Genomic DNA, 21,410 nt, shown 5'->3' with positions numbered 1-21,410 from the left:
AATGACAAAGTAAAGTGTGGGCAATCCATGGTGTGGAGGTTAACTCACCTGACTGCCATGTGGGCAGCTGGGGTTCAAATTCTGGTCGGGAGACATTTTCCGTTAGTTGTTTATAAATATTTGTAGTCAAGACCTTCCAATAATGACAATGTGAAGTGTTGCCAATTCGTGGCGTAGAGGTTTGTTCACCTAACTACCATGTGGGCAGCTAGGGTTTGAATCTCGGTCGGGAGACATTTTCCCTTAGTTGTTTCTATATATTTGTAGTCAAGACCTTCCAATAATGACAAAGTAAAGTGTGGCCAATTTGTGGCGTAGAGGTTAACTCACCTGACTGCAATGTGGGCAGCTGGGGTTCGAATCCCGGTTGGGAGACATTTTCCCTTAGTTGTTTTTAAATATTTGCAGTCAAGACCTTTCAATAATGAAAAAGTGAAGTGTGGCCAATTTGTGGCCTAGAGGTTCGTTCACTTGACTACCATGTGGGCAGCTTGGGTTCGAATCTTGCTGTCGTTTGACTGATCACTACACGATGTAGTTCAGTAAATGGATGATCCTTTTTTCATTAAAATAAAGACTTGGTCATTTTTTTCAGCAAAACAATTTATTTCCGGTCAGCCGAAGGCTGACCGGAAGACAGTTGGGGGGGTGGGGGAATCCTGGTGGTGATTCCATACAGTCGTTGACTGGCGCCTCCGGGACGTGAACCCTAGCCTGCCACATGGCAGGCGGGTGACTGACCCTCTACACCACGAGGCGGCCCGCCTATGTGTGGTCATTTGGTGCTTTTATTTAAGGAAATGCTGAATGACTTAGTCTTTTTTAATGGCAAAATGATTTATCATCCACCGATATTCGAACCCTGCCTGCCCACACGGCAGTCAGGTGAACAAACCTCTACACTATGAAGTGGCCACACTTTACTTTGTCTTTATTGGAAAGTCTTGACTACACATGTTTGTTTCTATTTAAGGGAAAAAATGATTCCTACCTGGGATTCGAACCCCACCTGCCCATATGGCAGTCAGGTGAACAAACCTCTACACTATGAAGTGGCCACACTAAACAAGGAAAGCTTGATTTAACCAAGCTATTTGGGAGTTGCCAAACAATTATTGCAGGAAAGAGAAATCTGACAAGAAATTTATTAAACGATCAAGAATGAAAATAAGTTAGTGAGTGCTCCGTGCTATTTTCCCTTTTCCAGACAAGGCGATTAAACATACAGAGTGACGTTAATGTTAAAGTTGGCTTAACATTTTTTGTATTAATGACTTTTTTGTGAAAACAACAATTATAAATTGGAAACGGGTGTTTAGCACTCGCAATGAAAACTATCATTACATACAACACACCAGGAACTAAGTCGTGCCTCTGGATGTCATTTTTAAGTGAGCCGTTGATGTCTCGGCTTTGTTTGATTAAATTAAAGTCTTTCGACACGACTAAATAATGGAGAGAAAACGGACAACATACTTTTTAAGTCAAATTGGAAGCATCGTCGTGACGCTAATGCTAAGATAACCAGGCACATGTAGCCCACAGCCGGTGGGGAAAAGGAGCCCAAACTTAAATTATCGACGGTGTGTTCAACCTGGTATTAAACTAACAAATTTGTTGGCGTTTTGGCACAATTGATTCCTAAAAAAAAATCTGCCGGTAGCGTGATAAAAATGTACTTTGGCCAGTAAATTGCTCAACGACTTACCTCGTTGGTGTGCTAGTCATCCGTCAAGATAGAAATGGCTGTTCGAAAAGGACGATACTGGGCATGTGCTTAATTTACGCAGCTGCGTAGACAATAGGCGTAACCACGGCCATATTGTCCCGCCATGTTGAATGTGGAAAAGATGGTGTTCCTTACCGCGCTCCTCAGGGCGGTTTGTCCTCCCATCAATGTCCACGTTTTGAAGATGACGTAGAATAGTCGTGATTTTTGTGGTCTTGATGCTATGAAACAGTGTGTCAGTACACTAATTTCACCCAATGTTTAGTAACATTTTTACTTAGTATTTTACATCAACTCACCTTTATTCCAGTGTCCGATCAGCCTACCATGCATGTCTTTGGAATGTAGGAGGAAACCTGAGCACCCTAAAAAAAAACACGCAGGCCTCGGGAGAACATGTAAACTCCACACACTTGGACCGAGCTGGATTTGAACCCAGGTTCTCCACTGTGAGGCCGACGCGCTAACCACTCATTGATGCTTTTTTAATGTGTCGCAGCTGTAGCTGCAGTAAAGGTTTTATAGTCATAGAATTGTTATTGAGGGTGAGATTGATTCAGATGAAGGCCAAGTGTGAAATGCATGTTTTAGTTACATTTTAAACTAGGAAGACTGGTCACATCAAGAATGTCATCTTTGTAGGTTTCTCCTATTGGCACGATAAACTGGGATGTTTGCCAATGTTAATCATTCAGTGCCATTGACGACAGTAAACGTCCAAGCCATTTTGACAGGATGGGGCCTGCAATTGAATGCATGAACTCCTTCCATTTTATATCTGAGGTGGGTGTAAAATTGTAATATGATAAAAATGCTTTCTATCGTCACAATCCAAACATTTCAATTGAAATCTGTGATCAATTCTGATCCTATAAATTCAGTTGTTGAAACACTATGGAAGGACCTGCAAGAACCCTGATTTTCAATTAGCAATTGGTTTTACTTGTGGCAGTAGAAAAGCATATTCCAATGTAACTCAAATTATATATCCATGGTCATAGGTTTTGAGACTTTTCAGTATTTAGTTAAATGAGAGTTTTAAAACCTCATATTGAGGGTGTCGTGCTGGACTAGAATCTCTACTACTTGCCTTAGCCATCTGAACATTTCAAAAGGGAGGCAGTCTTACAAAAATAACACTATTTACCAAACTGGAACACGGGGGAGAAAAAAAGAAAAAAAAAACCTAGTTGTACTGATCCTCATAATATTGTGCAATGTTGTTCATTTGCACCGAGTCTGGCTACCTGTTGTACGCTCGCTCTTTCTTGGCCCTCTCCAAGGCTTTGTCCAGTGTCTTCTCGTTCTCTCCACGGCACTGTGGGCAGTACCACTTGCCCTTGGGTTTGTGATGGAGCCCCACGCACGAGAAGTGGAACCACTCTTTGGGACACTCGTCGTTATCGCATCCGATCATCTCGCCGTAAGAAACCTGCTCGCAAAGGCAGTACGTGGGCTCGTCCGGGTCGATGGGCAGATCGGGCGGCGACACCTCCGACTTGCCCTTGGATCGCTTCTTCTTCTTGGATGACGTCTTGGCCCGCTTCTCCCGGGTTGCGCCCGTGTCCTCGCCGCCGTCCGTTTCGCCGTACCCGTCGCCGTTCTTCTGCCTGCGCGCTCGCTTCCCGCCGGCTTTGTCGGCGCCGGTCAAACTCGCCGTCGCCTCATCGCGCTTTTTGTCATGGTGGCCCGTTTTGGTTGAGGGGGCGGCGGACGAAGACGATGATGACGACGTGATCGAAGCGGCGGCCGTCGCAAAGGCAGTCTGCGCGAGGGCGTGGCTTTCCGGGCTTTCTTTGGAGGACACCAGGAGTTCCGAGTGCCAGTCCAACTGACGGGTTCGATTCTCCACCAACTCCACCTGTAACAGTACAGTTGTACCTCAATAAAGGTGATCCATTCGGCGAAAAATGGCGATATTACATTGCATGATTCTTGTATCGATTCAAAATGGAACCCATCTTTACACTTGGAAATAAACAACACTTCGACTGATTGAGTCCACTAGTTAGCAGCTGTTCCTTGTTATGTAGTAATCGTGCTTTGACGCACGAGGGCATTTTTTTTCATAGTCATGCCTCTAGGTACAAAATTTTCAGGTTAGAATTTTTTTTAAATGCAAACTAGTGACTCGAGATACAAAAAAGATCCAAGTTACAAAATCCTGAAAGTCAGGGTGGAGGCGGGGCAAAAAGAGAAGAAAGGTAAAAAAAAATTGAAACGAAATTAGATTTAAATTTAGTGTAAGGTTAAATTAAACTTATTTTTGAGTGTCTGTATTGTAATCCAAGTTCAATTAAATTGATTTATGTTGTCATGACTGGCTAAATTAATACCGACAGAGATAACATGTGTGCTCACACTAGTGGCGGCAACTTCCAAGATACACTTTTGACGTTTTTCGCCCAAAAATTGTTTTCAATTTCATAAAGGATGAAGATTCTATCATCTAAACTCACCATTTGTGCAGCAATTTGAATCTTCTCATCTCCAAGCTCCTGACTGCGAATCAGTGCCCTTTGGATTGAAGAGTGAAGTTTGCGTCTTTGGGCTGAGTCTGATTCTCTGCAATAGTGATCGTACGCATCCTCCAGCTCCTTCAGAACATCTTCAAAGAAAGCATGTCATCAATGCCGTATACTAAGGCAGCGACAGTTACCGTATTGGCCCGAATATAAGACGGTGTTTTCTGCACTGAAATAAGATTGAAAAATCTTATTTATCTTTATTTGTGCCTGAATTTGGGAATGTCTAATGGTGAACCTGACAAAGGTAATCGATACAGACGCTCCCCTACTTACGAACGCAATTGGTTCCGAGCGATTGTTCATAAGTTGAATTTGTTTGTAAGTTGATTCAGTGCTATATTTTGTATTATAATTTATGTTTAAGGCCGATATAAGTATATTGAAGGTTTATATAAGTGCATTTGTATGTTTAAGGCTTGTATAAGTAACACGCATTGGTTTGTACTGAAAAAAAAATAATAATAAAATGGAGAGAATATGTACAGTACTGTAGAGAGAGAGAGAGAGATTTATGTATTAGAAACTGGCCAAAAGAAGCGACCTAATGACGATTGCACAGTTTTCTTCTTTTTTTCATCATAAATGATGCGGTAGCACTGTATGGCATCATTCAATTGATTTGCAAACTTTGTGCAACGTTCAATATTTGGGTCCTGCTGCTCGATCTTTCTGTTTATAAATGGTACTGACGGTCGAACGATTCAATGCCCGTGAAACGCTCACCACTCTCACGCGCATCAAGCTTCGTTATTATTGCCACTCGTTTCAAATGAAATGGCTTGCCTCTTCCTTGCAACTCCCTCAATAGAAGCCTTTAGCTTTTTACCAACCATATTCAATATTGGATGCATGAGATATTTAATGATACAAATGAAAAAGGTTCTTTGCACACTGGAGATACATTCACGCACTTCCGCATTGCAACGAAGAAGAAGGTAGATGCTGGGTGAGCTGAGCTCTCACAGCGCCAGGCGTCGGTATTAGCGGCGGAAAGAGGTACTACTCCGAAAAAGGCGCGAAATACAAAATTGGACTTGCGAACATTTTTGGACTTAAACGCAATTTACAGACATGTTCGTATGTACCGTTGTTCGTAAGTTGAATGTTCGTAAGTAGGGGAGCGTCTGTATATAGTAAGGCTTTTTTCTTTAAAAAAATCGACATAGTATAGTAAAGCTAAGAAAGTCGGAGAATAAATCTGACTTCTGGTTCTTCTCCTAGTTATTGCTGTGGTCCAGTGGCAAAAATATTGGTTCAGAACTTGAGGTGGGAATCAGGAGTGAGTTCAATTCCACTCTTTGCAATTCACAAATTGTTTATTGAGGTAATGAAAAGGATAAATATAACTTCCAATCTCTTCATTTCAGAAGTCACTGTGGTCCAGTTGCAAAGACAAATGGTCAGAACTTCTGGTGGACTCAAGTTCAAATCAGGAGTGAGTTCATTCCACTCTTTGCAATTCTCAAATTGTTTATTGAGGTAATGAAAAGGATAGATATAACTTCCAATCACATCATTTCAGAAGTCACTGTGGTCCAGTGGCAAAGACAAACGGTCAGAACTTCGGGTGGACTCAAGTTCAAATCAGGAGTGAGTTCAATTCCACTCTCTGCAATTCTCAAATTGTTTATTGAGGTAATGAAAAGGATAGATATAACTTCCAATCACATCATTTCAGAAGTCACTGTGGTCCAGTGGCAAAGACAAACGGTCAGAACTTCGGGTGGACTCAAGTTCAAATCAGGAGTGAGTTCAATTCCACTCTTTGCAATTCTCAAATTGTTTATTGAGGTAATGAAAAGGATAGATATAACTTCCAATCACAACATTTCAGAAGTCACTGTGGTCCAGTGGCAAAGACAATGGGTCAGAACTTCGGGTGGACTCAAGTTCAAATCAGGAGTGAGTTCAATTCCACTCTTTGCAATTCTCAAATTGTTTATTGAGGTAATGAAAAGGATAGATATAACTTCCAATCACATCATTTCAGAAGTCACTGTGGTCCAGTGGCAAAGACAATGGGTCAGAACTTCAGGTGGACTCAAGTTCAAATCAGGAATGAGTTCAATTCCACTCTTTGCAATTCTCAAATTGTTTATTTAGGTAATGAAAAGGATAAATATAACTTCCAATCATGTATAGGCGGGCCGCCTCGTGGTGTAGTGGGTAAGTCACCTGCCTGCGACCTGCCTGCGACGTGGGTGTCGAGGGTTCACGTCCCTGTGTCGCCAGTCAACGACTGTATGGTGTCGGCAGTCGGCCGCAGGCCGACTGTCGAACACCACCAGGAACCCCCCCTCCCAACTGTCTTCCGGTCAGCCGAAGGCTGACCGGAAATATTGTTTTGCTGAAAAAAATGACTAAGTCTTTATTTGAATGAAAAAAGGATTACCCATTTACTGAACTACTAGTGTAGTGATTAGTCAAACGAGAGCGGGATTCGAACCCCATCTCCCACATGGCAGTCAAATCCACTAACTTGAGGTCTGTCTGACCCATTGTCTTTGCCACTGGACCACAGTGACTTCTGAAATGAGATGATTGGAAGTTATATTTATCATTTTCATCACCTCAATAAACAATTTGAGATTTGCAAAGAGTGGACTTGAACTCACTCCAGATTTGAACTTGTGTCCAACTTCAATTTGAACCCATTGTTCTTGCCACTGGACCACAGTGTCTTCTGAAATGTTTTTTAAGAAAAAAAGGCTTCCTTCTACTATGTCGTTTTTCAAGAAAAAAAGCCATGCTATACTATGTCGTTTTTTAGGAAAAAAAGCCTGACTATACTATGTCGTTTTTTAAAGGAAAAAAGCCATGCTATACTATGTCGTTTTTTAGGGGGGGGAAAGCCATACTATACTATGTCGTTTTTTAAGAAAAAAAAAGCCTTACTATACTATGTCGTTTTTTAAAGGAAAAAAGCCATACTATACTATGTCGTTTTTTTAGGGGGAAAAAGCCATACTATACTACGTCGTTTTTTAGGAAAAAAAGCCTTACTATACTATGTCGTTTTTTAAGAAAAAAAGCCTTACTATACATGGTCTTTTTTAAACAAAAAAGCCTTACTATACATGGTCATTTTTTAAGAAAAAAGCCTTACTATACATGGTCTTTTTTTGTAAATAAAAAGCCTTACTATACTATGTCGTTTTTAAAGACAAAAAAGCCTTACTATACTGTGTCGTTTTTAAAGAAAATAAGCCTTACTATACTATGTCGTCTTTAAAGAAAAAAGCCTATACTATGTTGTTTTTTAAGAAAAAAGCCTTACTATACTATGTCGTTTTTTACGAAAAAAAAGCCTTACAATACTATGTCGTTTTTTTTTAAAGAAAAAAGCCTTACAATTCTAGTCATTTTTTAAGAAAAAAGCCTTACTATACTATGTCGTCTTTTAAGAAAAACGCTTTACTGTACATGGTCGTTTTTTTAAAATTAAAAAGCCTTACTATACATGGTCATTTTTTAATAAAAACCCTTAATATACATGGTCATTTTTAAAGAAAAAAGCCTGACTATATATACATAGTATTTATTTTTTAACCAAATAAAAGCTTTACTTTACATAGACCACTTTTTTTAAAAGAAAAAGCCTTACGATGTCCAGCCATTCAAGTCATTTTGCATGCCAGCTTTACGTTTGTACCAAATCTCGGGGTATTCTTTGCTCAGTTATGAAGCACGTCTAATAAGATGAATAAATATTTGACATTATCGTCGACAAGGAAAAAGAGTGTCGCCAAACTTTCGTCAAAACATATACAGACGCTCCCCTACTTACGAACGCAATTGGTTCCGAGCGATTGTTCATAAGTTGAATTTGTTTGTAAGTTGATTCAGTGCTATATTTTGTATTATAATTTATGTTTAAGGCCGATATAAGTATATTGAAGGTTTATATAAGTGCATTTGTATGTTTAAGGCTTGTATAAGTAACACGCATTGGTTTGTACTGAAAAAAAAAACATTTAATAAAATGGAGAATATGTACAGTACTGTAGAGAGAGAGAGAGATTTATGTATTAGAAACTGGCCAAAAGAAGCGACCTAATGATGATTGCACAGTTTTCTTCTTTTTTTCATCATAAATGATGCGGTAGCACTGTATGGCATCATTCAATTGATTTGCAAACTTTGTGCAACGTTCAATATTTGGGTCCTGCTGCTCATCTTTCTGTTTATAAATGGTACTGACGGTCGAACGATTCAATGCCCGTGAAACGCTTACCACTCTCACGCGCATCAAGCTTCGTTATTATTGCCACTCGTTTCAAATGAAATGGCTTGCCTCTTCCTTGCAACTCCCTCAAGCTCCCTTTAGCTTTTTACCAACCATATTCAATATTGGATGCATGAGATATTTAATGATACAAATGAAAAAGGTTCTTTGCACACTGGAGATACATTCACGCACTTCCGCATTGCAACGAAGAAGAAGGTAGATGCTGGGTGAGCTGAGCTCTCACAGCGCCAGGCGTCGGTATTAGCGGCGGAAAGAAGTACTACTCCGAAAAAGGCGCGAAATACAAAATTGGACTTGCGAACATTTTTGGACTTAAACGCAATTTCGCATGTTCGTATGTACCGTTGTTCGTAAGTTGAATGTTCGTAAGTAGGGGAGCGTCTGTAATTACATATGTTGCCAACGAAATTGATTATCAATGAATGTCGTCAAATATTTGCTGTACTCAACCACATGGATGGGAAACCAAAATGGAGGAATGCGCGTTATAGACTCTTGTACACTAGGTGGCAGTATGCGCCAACATTTGCTTCCGATCTGCCAATCATCAAAATGTAGAGATGCTAACATTACTATCTTTGAATAAACTTTGAATTTGTTGTCATATAGCCTTTTGACGTCCGATGACCTCATCTAGTAATGTGTAAATTTGATGATCTGTAGATCAATGTTCCACATACAATGCACTTTTTTCATTGAGTGACTTACTTTGTTTTTAATTATTGGTGCTACATTCTTGATTCAAGAAAAACTAGTACTTTTGTATAAAGAATATATACGAGTACTTGACAATTTATATCAACGCTTTACATACAGAGACAATTGTCAACCAGGAGAACTATTTAAATTTGAACACGCTTTATGTACTTTGCAGTTGGAATAATGTCTTTTTTTTTACCTTGATACCTGGCATCAATTTCCTTCATGAGGGAAACACTCTTCTGCATATCAAATGGTAGTGACTCCACCATGTCCAAGTACTCTTCCACATAATTGGCGACAACGTGGTTATGGTCACCATTTGTAGCGTTCAACATCGTGCCTCCACTTTTCTGGTCATGCACCGCTACCGCTGCACCTGGAACAAAAATGTGGCGAGAAGAAGTGTCATTTACATGCTAAAATTTGCTGGCGTTAGTAAAGTGTGTACACGAGCCGTACAAAGCGGTTGAAAGGAACATCGGGCGTTTGTTTGTGTGTTTGTTTTTTAATGTAGGATAAACTAAGTGGTACAAAAAAAATGTGAAAAAGTAATTTGCTCGTTTTTTAATTTTTAGGGATCATAAACGGGTGTTCTATACTTCTGTTTTTAACATGGAATAAACTAAGCACAAATGTTTTTGTTTTCTGTCGAAGACCTAGTTTTATGGTCATTTAAAAACGATGATCAAAACAGTCAAGTCTGCTTTGACAACAGCAGGGAGTGAATGCACTAATACTGTGTTATTAATAAATGCTTCTTATTTCTGCTGCATTTTTTTCTTTCACAATATCAAAGATGGTGAATTAGTTTAACAGAACGGGTGTAAACATAATGAAATGTCAATCAAAAGGCAGAAATGGGCGGGGTCAAAGTGCCGGGGTAATATACTACTGTGGTCGTAGATGCAGTAAGCGATGACAAAATGCCGCTTCCGCCATAATTTACACGCAAGGCACTTTTAAAAAAAACTAGAAAGTATTGGTGCTACTACTGTGATTGACCAAAACTACTTTTTAAATAAAAACGCCAACAGGAAATCGAGCCTAACGCGAAGCGATTTGGCTGGCATGCCACCTTTCCTGGCGATTCGTGAGTTGCATTTATAGAAGTATATACGTATAGGAGAAATATTTACTCTCTGTAATCCTATATCGGCTGAATTAAAATGCTAATGTTACCGCATTACGACGTCAATAAACGCAGGTGTATGTAATTAGTATCATAGTAACTAAACCCCATTCGCTGAGTTCCCGTAAACTACTTCAAATGTTAATTCCAGGCGACAAAATATTAATTCCTTGCGACAAAGGTGTCCGTAAAACATTCTTAAAGTCTCAAAAGTCGTGAAAGTATAATTTTTAAACTCATTAACGTTAACTTAACCGCAGTCTTTGCTTACCCGAACTCGTCGCGTGTATAACCTCAAAATAAACAGAAGCTTCCCATTTCTGATCCACTTACGCAAATTAAATGCATGCCCACCTCTTCGTGTACATATATTGCTACTTTTCCAGTCAGTTATTTGCCCTTGGCGTCGAATCCAATAATGGTCGTGATGCAAACGACATGGGTCGTGCTGTGAGTCGGCAACGGTGGGCAGCTAATGCTAAACGTTAGCACACGATTGCGCATGCGCGTGCCGTCACACAAGTGGACACGCTGCTCTCTTCAAAACAACCAATTCATCATAGACTATGAAATCTCCTCAACACAGCCAATTCATGAAAAAATATATAATCATAGAATATAAAATAAGTGAACTGATTAGAAAATATTCCCACAACTGGTACAAAAATGTGGAGTAGAGGGTTTAAAAAATGAATCTGCGTTTCCGTGAGGATGCTGTGCTGTTGCCACCTAGTGGCCAACATGGGATGCGTTTCTTCATTCATTGAAAAGCCAATGTATATATGTATTTTACTAGAAAATGACATTTCTACGAATTGTTTGTTTTAGAATTAAAGATGGTCGATTATTTTGAATGATGTTACATCCAATTTAATGTGTGGAGTTATGTTAAATCAAGTGGAACAAAATAGTTAATAATGTAGAATGTGGATTTACATGGAGGGATATTAAATGAATTGGAAGGACAATGAATCATGTAGAATAATTTAGAATAACATTAGACGGCAATTCTCGGCTACTTTCCTGACAGTTTGGTGCACTCCTGGGTCCCTTCCGGTTTATTATTGGCCAGTTCCAGGTCAGGTTAAAATCAATGAGTGAATGTGGATGGTATTTTTGGGGGTGCTAGTTTAGTCAGTGGGGTTCAGACAAAAAAGAATAACATGTAATCATTTCAATTAAAGGTAACACACTTCAAGTTGTATTTTTTTCCATAAAAAAAACAACATCAATACCAGCTACATTTTTTCTTTCTCCGGTCTGGGAAGACTTGGAAAAAACCTCAAAATATTTGAGGGACGCTTCTTTTTCCATACACAAAAAGGTATCGTCAGCTTTCACCGAAACCCGGCCCACTCATTAAAATACTCGACCGGAGGTAAAACCTGCAAGTACCGAAAGAAAACTCAACCACGAGGCATTTTCTCATACGCGTAGTCTCCACTTTCATCTCTCGAATAGATTCTTGAAGACTGGGCCGATCTCTTGGATCATGTCCGACGTGGTGGTGGACCTGCCGTGTCGCTGGAACGCTTGTTTGTTGCACTGTCTGGTGAGCGACGAGGCCCCCATCGCCGCCACCACTGAGGGGTTCACGCTGCGGTCGGATGTGACAAGAATGGACTTGAATTTCATCCATATTTAATGACCCCAATCAGGTTTTCCGCCACACCCACCCTGTTATTAATCCTGCTTGGGAGGCAGCATGGGCCCAGTGCGCCAATACGCCGGCAGATCCCGCGAGAAGATCACCTTGTCCTCCGCATCGCCTCCCGCTGCCCTCCGTGCTGCACGCCACCACTGAAAAAAATCAGAAAAATAGCTGACATTATTGAAACAATCACTAACACACCTCTCGGATAAATCGATCCAAACCTGTGCTGCCGTCTGCAATGAGATCAATTTCTCCTTTCAGTAACACGGTGATGTTTCCCATGGCTTCGCTTAGCTGTAGGACGCGACTACGGTGATCGCCGCCGTCGACCGCCTTATGTTGCTGAGAAAACAACACGTGGATGGGATAGGCATCTTCAATACGTTTGGAATCGGCTTTTGGTTAAGACACCCACTAGCGTCTCATACAGCCGCGTAAACTCCATGAAGTTGGGTGTGATGATGCCCTTTTGGTAGCCCTGAATAACTGATGGCTGCTTTGTCACCAGATATAATCCATCCTGTAAGAGGAAGAAAAAAAAAAAGAACATGGTGAGTTGAACATAATCTGACAAGAAGAAAAAATCTAGTTAAAAGAATGGTAAAAAGTTTCCTGTCAAATTTGAAACAACTCATGTGCCAACTTAAATTTAAAGGAATTCTTAACACAAGGGATGTCTAAATCATGTCATTTTTAGCGAGGAATTCAAATAAGAGCATGTATTTGTGTTTAGATACCTCCTACCAACTGACCGCAATATTGTATTCAAAGAACAATTTTAACCATTTTTATGCTTTATAAAAACGGAAATACAGTAAATGGGCAAAACCAATACAAATTGTTATAATAAGAATTATGTATTAGTGCACGAATGTTGTCAGTCCTGCTGGGCTGTTGAGCCTTGTTCAATCTGGCCATCAAAGAGGATACAGGAAATCTCACCCTCCTCCCTGAACTTTTCTTCACACTCTACTGCCAGCTCCCCTATAGACTTCTCTTGTGCTCTCTTCACCTCATTCTTCTCAATGTTACTTTTGTCGTCTTCGCTGATGACCCCTGCACCAATCAGGGATGTAGTTGGCCTCAGCTCATTACTTTACCTTAAACTGCAAGGGCTATTCTTAAAGTCAGGGTGTTCGTTCATTCATTTTTTTGATCCGCTTATCCTCACAAGGGTCGCGTGGTGTTGGAGACTATCCCAGCTGACTTCGGGCACCAGGTGGTGGACACCCTGATTCGGTGATTTCAAATCATGTACGCCGTACACCGACTTTGGTACGGGGAAATAAAAAAATAAATAAATAAAAAAAAAAAAAAAAATCGCCAATATTTATGACAAACGATCTCAACAAGACCGTTTTGGCTAAAATCCAGATAGTCTCGTAGGCTGGTAGCCAACAACGCTACTGTCATCGATCGTTACTATTGTCACGGTATACCAGCAAAAATTATCCTCAATCGTATGTATTTTTTTAGCGGTGCGTACGGCAATATCGATAAAGGATGACATGCGCATGCGTAGATATACATAGAGTAAATATCGTGGAAGCAAGCATGGAGGAGCTACCTAGTAAGAAACGAAGAACTCAAGGATCGGGTCGACACCAGAAAGAATGGGAGTTACTTCAAGGTGAATATGCTGGCTGGATTAAAGCATCGTTAAGAGGCACTCAATTCTCATTCTGTGTCCCTTGCAATAAAGACGTGAAAGTTGCTGCGAGTGGATTTTACGATCTGAAGAGCCACTTTAAAACTGCCGGACACGTGGAGAATGTGAAAAAAACCAATTCACATGTCCCATTAACCAAGCACTTCGTCTCTACCGCAAATCCTGCAGCATCCCACAAGACGACAAATGCAGAAATTCTCTTCTGCCATTTTCTTGCTGAGCACAACATTGCTTTCACAGCTGCGGACCACTTCTCGGATTTGGTGAAAGTTATGTTTCCGGATTCACAGACAGCTAAGGTAATTTATTATTATTATTATTATTCATATCTACAATGAATCAGCATTTATGGCACCGTGTGCTAAATCATGCGCATTGGCTTACAATAGGAAGCACTGAAGGCACAGTTTATTGCATTGTAAACTTTTTAAATTGAATAAAAGACTTTGTATGCAAATTACCTTTGTTATTTCTATTACACTGTCTGGTTACCGCGAGTAAACATACGTCGTACGGTGTTTGTAAGGTTTTTGGGGGGTTTGTAAGGGGAATCATAATCATTTATAGGGGCAGTTATTGGCAGAGGTTGACAGGTATGCTACCCTGCATGTTTTTAGGGATATGGGAGGAAATCAGAATACCTGGAAAATACCAGTGCAAGAAGAACATGCAAACTCCACACATTAAAGACCACCTTGGGATCGAACCCTCAACCCCAGAACTGTGAGGCCGACGCGCTAGCCATTCGGGTGCTGGGGCGCCCACCTCAGGGGGTACGTACTTTCCTGAATTTGAGAGATTGCACTTCACTGAGCCACAACAACACAAAGCATTGCTTTGGAAAAAAAAGATATCTCAATTCAATACATGTAATTTAACAGTTTTGCGGTTTTATGCTTGCTACTTTACGGTATTTTCTGCCCAAAATCCTTTGTTTTTCTATTTAAAAATATATTGTGGAGGTGACTGTGAGAGAAAATTGTCTAGATCTCTGAAAAACTCACCGCATCGATGACAATTGGAATATCTCTGGCTTTGGACTTCTCTATCACCTCCTACAAAGAGAATAGAATACATTACATTCTTCACTGCCTTTGAGGGCGAGAAGACGTTCAGTCGCTGCCAATGGCACATAGTCAGAAATGGATTGGATGTCTATAGGTGTCAATGACAAACAACCCTCAAATGTAGCCTTTTTATACTATACTTGCCTTTGCCGTTTTTAATAAGAAGTCCTCTCTTCCTAGACCGGGCCCCACCACAAGGCTATGCAGTCTCGGTAGCCATTTTTCAATCTCCTCAACTGCGTTTGGGCTGTCCCTATTAAAGGTGAGCACACCACACACATAAGTGACATGTCTGCAGTTTTGCAATTATTTTAACCGTGCATAATTCATTCCAATGACTTAATATAAAATATTTTATACGGCAGTACATTTCAAGTAAAAGTGTGCTAAATACTACTTCATTATTGTATTACGTGTACGATGACCATGCAATTAATCGTAGTTGATCTCACGCAATTATTCAAAAGTAAATGTGCATTTCAAGTTTAAATGCATATTTCTATTGGATTTTAAAATAACAGTTTCTTGGATTAAGTGTATGACAATATGATTAATCGAAGTTAATCTCATTCAAATAAACATGATTGAAATCTATTATTTAAACTAAAATACCATATTTCCATTGTTTTATGATCAGTTGGCTAAATACCAATTTTGAATTCAATAACATTTTGTGAGTATATAACAATGTGATTAATGTCACGTGATTAAAATGTGAATTTCAAGGTAAAATACATATTTTGATTGGCTTTTATACAAAAAAAGTGTGCTATAAACATTACTATTTAAATTCATTATCTGATAAGTTATTATCAGTGTGTGTATGACAATCAGTCCTAAAAAAATGATTTCTCTGACAAGTAACTTGCATTAAATGTGTTACTCTAAATGTTTTGCAGTATGTAACAAAAAGCAAATACAGGTTTTCTGCCATCTTTTGGGGGCGATCATTTTCCACAAATGGGTCACTCACAGGACAGGATGAACTATAAGCTCCGGGCTGTAGGATTTGATTACAGCTGCAGCATCTTTGGTGCAGAACACGTGAGACAAGTCGGCACCCTGCAGACACGACAAAAAAATTGCAGCAACACTGAATTTACGGCAACGTGAGACGCGTTTTCTCACCACTTTCAGTGCCGAAATGGCAGCAAAGTAGGGCGCTCCGGTGTAGCTTGAAGGTAAAGGGTGAATTTAAAAGGCGATCAATACGAGGATGAATTCCCGAGCGCGTACATGCGTCGGGGCGTGACATACTCTTGGCATCCGCCGATGATACCGATTCTGCCGTCTTGTCCCTTGTGCTTGTTGTTGGACAGCGGGGGAACGATCTTCTTTACCAGTGACTGAACGCGCTCCTCCATGCTGCCATCAGACGTCGGGCCCAGGCTGTAGCGACGTTCAAACACTGCAAGAATAAATACGCAGTTTGAAAAATAACAATTATACGGTCCCCTCGGTGTCTTTGGACATCCAATCAATTTCCTCTGGGAGGGATGGCAGCGATTGAAAGATCACTGTCGGCTCTCCCAGTGGAAAATGTAGTGGACATTTAGTGCTGTCAATGGCACTGAAACATGATCATTCGCTGTCAGATCTCCCTGTTCAGATTGGACGTCTATCTCTTTCATGGGAAGGCAGTGAGTTGATTAGAAAAAAGACATTCACTTTTGGGTCCTTTATATGTAACTTTTAAAACTAGATATCTTGAAAAAAAAGGGTTTTGCTCCCTGACAAAAAAATGGACATCTATTCCTGTCAATGGCAACCAACGAGTTAAAAAAAATATTTTGCCTTTTGGTCCCAAAGTTAAAAGCATATTTATCTAAGTGACTTTGATAAATCTTGATACATTCCTGGGTTTCTATCCCAGCTGACTTTGGCCAGCTGATCGCAGGGTGCCTTATATATTGCTAAATATTAGTTAATCATGATATTAGTCTTATAGATTGAAAATATGGTAAATGTTTGGTAAAGTACATCAATTATGTATCAAATATGTATGCAAAGGTGTGAATATGTGCATAAAACAGCAAAAATAGAAGAAAACTATATATATTAAGCCACTAAAATGATGCTACAGCACTGAACTCTGCTCCTCGTGGTGGATTTACGGACGCAAGGGCTGTAAAGTTGGCTATGTGGGAAATACTTCTTTTTTTATGTTTCATAACTTGGAACAAAAAAAAAATCTTTTCATAACGTGAAAAATGTGTATGTTGAAACATCCATAGGTAGAGAAACCACCGGTACCAAGGCTGGTAATGAATGAGTTCATAAATTCTTGGCATGAATTTCACTACTGCAAAACAAATGAAAAAAAAAATCCCCTAAACGGTAACGTTAAAACAAATGCAATAAAATATCTGAGCAACAGCTCCACCGCTGCCCACCCAAGCTGCAGTGACCCCAATACCTAATGGCTGAGAGTCCCTCTTTAAGGGCTGGCACCGCTTGACTAAACCGTCCGCCGGCGGTGAGGTTTGGTGCCGAGCGTACGTCGGCAAGGGTTGGGAGGGCACGGCGGTCTTCGGGTGAGTGGGGGAAGAGATGTTGGAGAACATCTGCCCAAGCATTTGGAGCATGTGCAGCTCCCTGGCGTGCTCGGCCTCACGCCGGTTGTCCTCCGCCTGCAAACGGCGCTCCTCCATTCGGTAGAAGTTGTCCTCGGCCTGTGAGCTCTGCTTTAGGAACTGCTCCATGAGTCGTTCCAGGGGGAAGTTGGTGCGCCGCCGTCGCCGCTGCTGCTTGGGTATGGAAGCGCCACAATTTGCTGCCAACTGGCTGCTGATGGGATTGGGATGTTGTTCTGATGCACCTGAAGGGGACAAAAGGCATTTTCATTACCTTACTTTTCAGTCTATAAGCCGCTATGTAGTTCCTTGCACTTGGAAATTTCTGGCTACTTAGATCACAGGCTCAAAAGTTTCACACTTCCTAATTTACCTCATTAATTTAGCTTAACGACTTGACAGTGTTGCCAATTTGAGTTGTTTGCCAATGAGTCGTTCCCTACAAGTGTGAGTATTCCTTCAGTTTCAGAATGTAGCAGCCAAGCTTGGAGTCTATTATCCAATGCACGTTTAGCTTACCGTATTTCCCGGACTATAAGTCGCACCAATTTTTTTAAAGTTTGGCTGAGCTTTCAACTAATACTCAAGTGCGACTTATATATTTATTTTTCTGTTGTGTGTTTTTGTAGCCGGGCTATAGTCATCAGAAAAATCTATGTTAACACATGCCTATTCAACCTGTTGTTCTCCATTTTACCATGGTTACTGTGATGTTTGTTTTTGGTTTCTGATAAAATAAAATAAATGCCCTTCCAAAAATACAACTTATACTCCAGAGCGACTCAAATATATTTTTCACCCCTTGACTGTGCATTGGTTGGCTGGTGCAACTCATAGTCTGAAAAATACTGTACTTGCTGCATTTGAGGGAAGATAAATTGCAGTTAGGCCTTGTTCAGAATGGCAGCCAAAATATTGAATTGATGATAAATGAAAGTATTTTGTGTGCGATGAAGGAAAGGGAATATAGAAATTATAAAGTAAAAATAAAAAGTGCCCCTTTTAAGAGTGATTGGACATTGGCATTCTTGGGCTTAAACCCAGCATTCAACATACGAAGATTGCGAGGAAGGGCATATAAACAATGGCAATGTAGGTAAGTAATGTAACTTAGTTACATAGGTGAACTGGCTAATATTATGACATAGTAGCATTGGTTCCCTAACACCCTAAACACTACAGGCGCTGGATAAAGCCTTAGTTGCCACGGTAACCTATCAGATGGTTTAATAATGGATCTTAATCTGAACAGGCCTGTTTACGATTTGGACACAAGTGTGAACAGCCAGCCTTAAAAATCGTTTATGAGAATGAAACACATTGGGATCAGATTTTCCTGCAGTCTGAACGCAGCCTTATTGTCAACAAGATATTTGGTGTCACAAAAGAATGGTTCAGTGCTAACCACAACTGATATGGAACATTAAAAAAATCCAGTCTACAATCAAATGGAGTAAGTAATGAAACAATTAGTGTCATCTAATTTAAAAAAAGTGTAAATCAATTAGCATTATCTATTTTTTTTAAAGTGTGAATCATACATTCTTCACCTGAAATGGAAGTAAACACATTTATAGACTTGAGTCTCTGAATTACATTGCAATCCAGGCTCACAAGTCTCTCATCTCATTTTCTGAACTGCTATATCCTCACTAGGGTCACGGGGGGTGCTGAAGCCTATCCCAACTGACTCACGCTCACACTCATACCTGGGGGCAATTTAGAGTGTCGAATCAGCCTGCCATACATGTCTTTGGAATGTGGGAGGAAACCGGAGTACCCGGACAAACCCCACGCAGGCCCAGGGAGAACGGGCTCACAAGTGACCCACCCAAACCATGAATACAGAAGTGAACTCAATTCCTGCCATTGGCATTCAATCCACATCAATTGCAGTTCAAGGCTGTGAATGAGTTAATAAAGGCTGTCTAACAGCCATTGGAATTTATGAATTGCTTTAGCATCCTTTTAATTTCAATTCCAACCAAATCTGGAACAAATTTCAGTGAACCGGATCAACTGAGTTCATCTATCCTGCCTTTAGCCTGCATCCACACTACCAAAAAAGTACAGTATGTCTATAGTTAAATAGAAAACATGAAATTGGACACATTAAGAAGATAATAATAATGCAGGTGTACTTACTGTTATTTCCCACAGTGACTTTAACTGGGATGGGAATGGGAATACTGGGATACTCCAGCTTGACTTCAGTCTCGGCGGGGAAGGGACACTCTCCGGTGCTCTCGGAGTAGACATCATGAGCATCCTCCGCATCCTCATCCAAGCCGTCCACGGCCTCCTCCCCTCCCGGCCCTCCGTCGATGAACTCTTGGGGGTCAAGGGCGGGCCGGTTGCTCAGAATCCTCTCCATGGTGTCGTAGAACTTGGCGATCTTGTGGTACTGCCTGTTGTTACGCAGATTGCCCTCCTTGGCCAGCAAATATTGGCGTTTGAGGCTCTTGATGCGCACCCTGCACTGCTCCGGCGTGCGTTCGAAGCCCATCGCGGCCAGCCGCCGGGACACGTCGCGGTACACGAAGCTGTTGCGGAAGTTCCCGTCCAGCGCCTCCTGGACGTCTTGCTCCCCCCAGATGTTTAGCAACGTCCTGGTCTCGGCGTCCGACCAAAGGAACCCTCGCGTCGTGTTGTTGAGGAGCATAGTCGAATCTCGATGGTTGTCCGGCCTGCTTCGTAACCTGCGCGTCGGCTCCTAACACCCTCTGGCGGGGTCACTATCCGACCGTTCGAGTGGATTCAAATGCTGGAAGCGGGCGTATTGTTCAATCGGGGGGGAGCGTTTACCCACCGAATGGCGGTGTTCCAGCTAAAACCTTGCCATGTTTTTATCCCTTTACGTCGCTCGCAAAAATGCCAAGCTTGGAAGTTTCGGTCAAACTGAACAAGGACCAGCTCTCAAACCCTATCCCTGTCTTTAGCCTCATTTTGGAGAATTTACGAAACTGACCTCTGATCGGTCTTCAGATGAAGACGGCCCACATCAACCCCCTGGTGTCAACGGGGTCCTAAACACCTCCGTCTCACAATACCGAGCAAACAACAAGGACGGAAGCTGTCAATATTGACGCCGAAATAAAAAAAAAACACGTTGAGTGAATTAAAAAATATATTAAAAGCCTTAATACGAAAGTTAGACTAATTAAACAGCTGGTCTCACTTTACCTTCCACGTGTAAACAGAAGATTGCGGCGAGAATGGACAGAGTTATGGTGGCAAACAAGAAGGCGAATGTCTGAACGGGCTGCAACTGTCGTTCATCGACTGTCATGCTAGCCGCCGATACACTGGGGTTTTCAACAAAAAGGGACTCGAACTGCGTAATTCACTCTGCTTACCTAAACTCCCTCTTCGTATCAATGATGTCAATTGTGCACAAATACGCCGGGTCATGAGGCTTTTCTTGGTCACAGCAATACAGGAAGAAATAGTTCACGATGCCTTCAAGTGCTACGCGGAAAATCCTGTATCCACTCCAACACGGCCATATCTTGGCAACCACTTGATGCAATCAGACACGGAACAATAATACATTAATTTGTTATTATTTGATGTTTTATAATAAGAGATAGTGTAGAATAAATTCGAAACTGTATTTTTTTTTTTTAATAGGCTTCTTTGTGATGACACCTCACGTCAGTGATGTCAGGCTCACACTCATCTAGGGGCAATTTAGAGTGTACAATACCAGGCTACCGTACACAATTTTGGAATGTGTGAGGAAACCGGAGTACCCGGAATAACCCACGCAAGCCCGGGGAGAACATGCAAACACCATACAGGTGGACCGACCCGGGCTTGCGTGGGTTTCTCCGGGTACTCCGGTTTCCTCACACATTCCAAAAATGTGCATGGTAGCCTGGTATTGTACACTCTAAATTGCCCCTAGATGAGTATGAGCCTGACATCACTAACGTGAGGTGTCACCACAAAGAAGCCTATTAAAAAAATATATAAAAAATAATATACAGTTTATATATATATATATATATATATATATATATATATATATATATATATATATATATATATATATATACCCTCTAATAAGGGTCATTGTTATATTATTTTTAATCATTATAGCATTTTATC

The 21,410-nt window shown here is 40.8% G+C and overlaps 2 protein-coding genes across 7 annotated transcripts; both read right to left on the bottom strand.

Annotated features, from left to right (window-relative positions):
* Nucleotides 1–2,648: 2,648 nt before the first annotated feature.
* On the bottom strand, nt 2,649–10,874 carry ing1 (inhibitor of growth family, member 1). 3 transcript variants are annotated; one of them, XM_077616994.1, is made up of 4 exons: nt 10,609–10,874; nt 9,405–9,584; nt 4,189–4,337; nt 2,649–3,590 (listed from the first exon to the last, which is right to left on the bottom strand). In XM_077616994.1, exons 2-4 carry the CDS (start codon nt 9,541–9,543, stop codon nt 2,973–2,975), a joined length of 906 nt encoding a protein of 301 aa, XP_077473120.1. In that variant the 5' UTR covers nt 9,544–9,584; nt 10,609–10,874; the 3' UTR covers nt 2,649–2,972. The 3 variants fall into 3 exon arrangements, with proteins under 3 accessions (XP_077473120.1, XP_077473121.1, XP_077473119.1); XM_077616995.1 differs by having other exon boundaries at nt 10,671–10,874; XM_077616993.1 differs by having other exon boundaries at nt 10,692–10,873.
* A 641-nt stretch (nt 10,875–11,515) lies between these two features.
* Nucleotides 11,516–20,822, bottom strand: naxd (NAD(P)HX dehydratase). 4 transcript variants are annotated; one of them, XM_077616990.1, is made up of 11 exons: nt 20,657–20,810; nt 17,144–17,545; nt 15,985–16,135; nt 15,856–15,901; nt 15,701–15,789; nt 14,872–14,980; nt 14,665–14,715; nt 12,407–12,511; nt 12,213–12,333; nt 12,014–12,137; nt 11,516–11,934 (listed from the first exon to the last, which is right to left on the bottom strand). In XM_077616990.1, the coding sequence occupies exons 1-11, from the start codon at nt 20,709–20,711 to the stop codon at nt 11,784–11,786; spliced, it is 1,404 nt and encodes a 467-aa protein (XP_077473116.1). In that variant the 5' UTR covers nt 20,712–20,810; the 3' UTR covers nt 11,516–11,783. The 4 variants fall into 4 exon arrangements, with proteins under 4 accessions (XP_077473116.1, XP_077473115.1, XP_077473118.1 ...); XM_077616989.1 differs by lacking the exon at nt 20,657–20,810 and adding an exon at nt 19,446–20,449; XM_077616992.1 differs by lacking the exon at nt 17,144–17,545 and having other exon boundaries at nt 20,657–20,822.
* Between the last annotated feature and the right edge of the window lie 588 nt (nt 20,823–21,410).

The sequence above is a fragment of the Stigmatopora argus genome, chromosome 13 (genome assembly GCF_051989625.1).
Source record: "Stigmatopora argus isolate UIUO_Sarg chromosome 13, RoL_Sarg_1.0, whole genome shotgun sequence".
In the NCBI taxonomy this organism is placed as follows: domain Eukaryota; kingdom Metazoa; phylum Chordata; class Actinopteri; order Syngnathiformes; family Syngnathidae; genus Stigmatopora; species Stigmatopora argus.
This window is presented reverse-complemented; position numbering and strand designations above follow the sequence as displayed.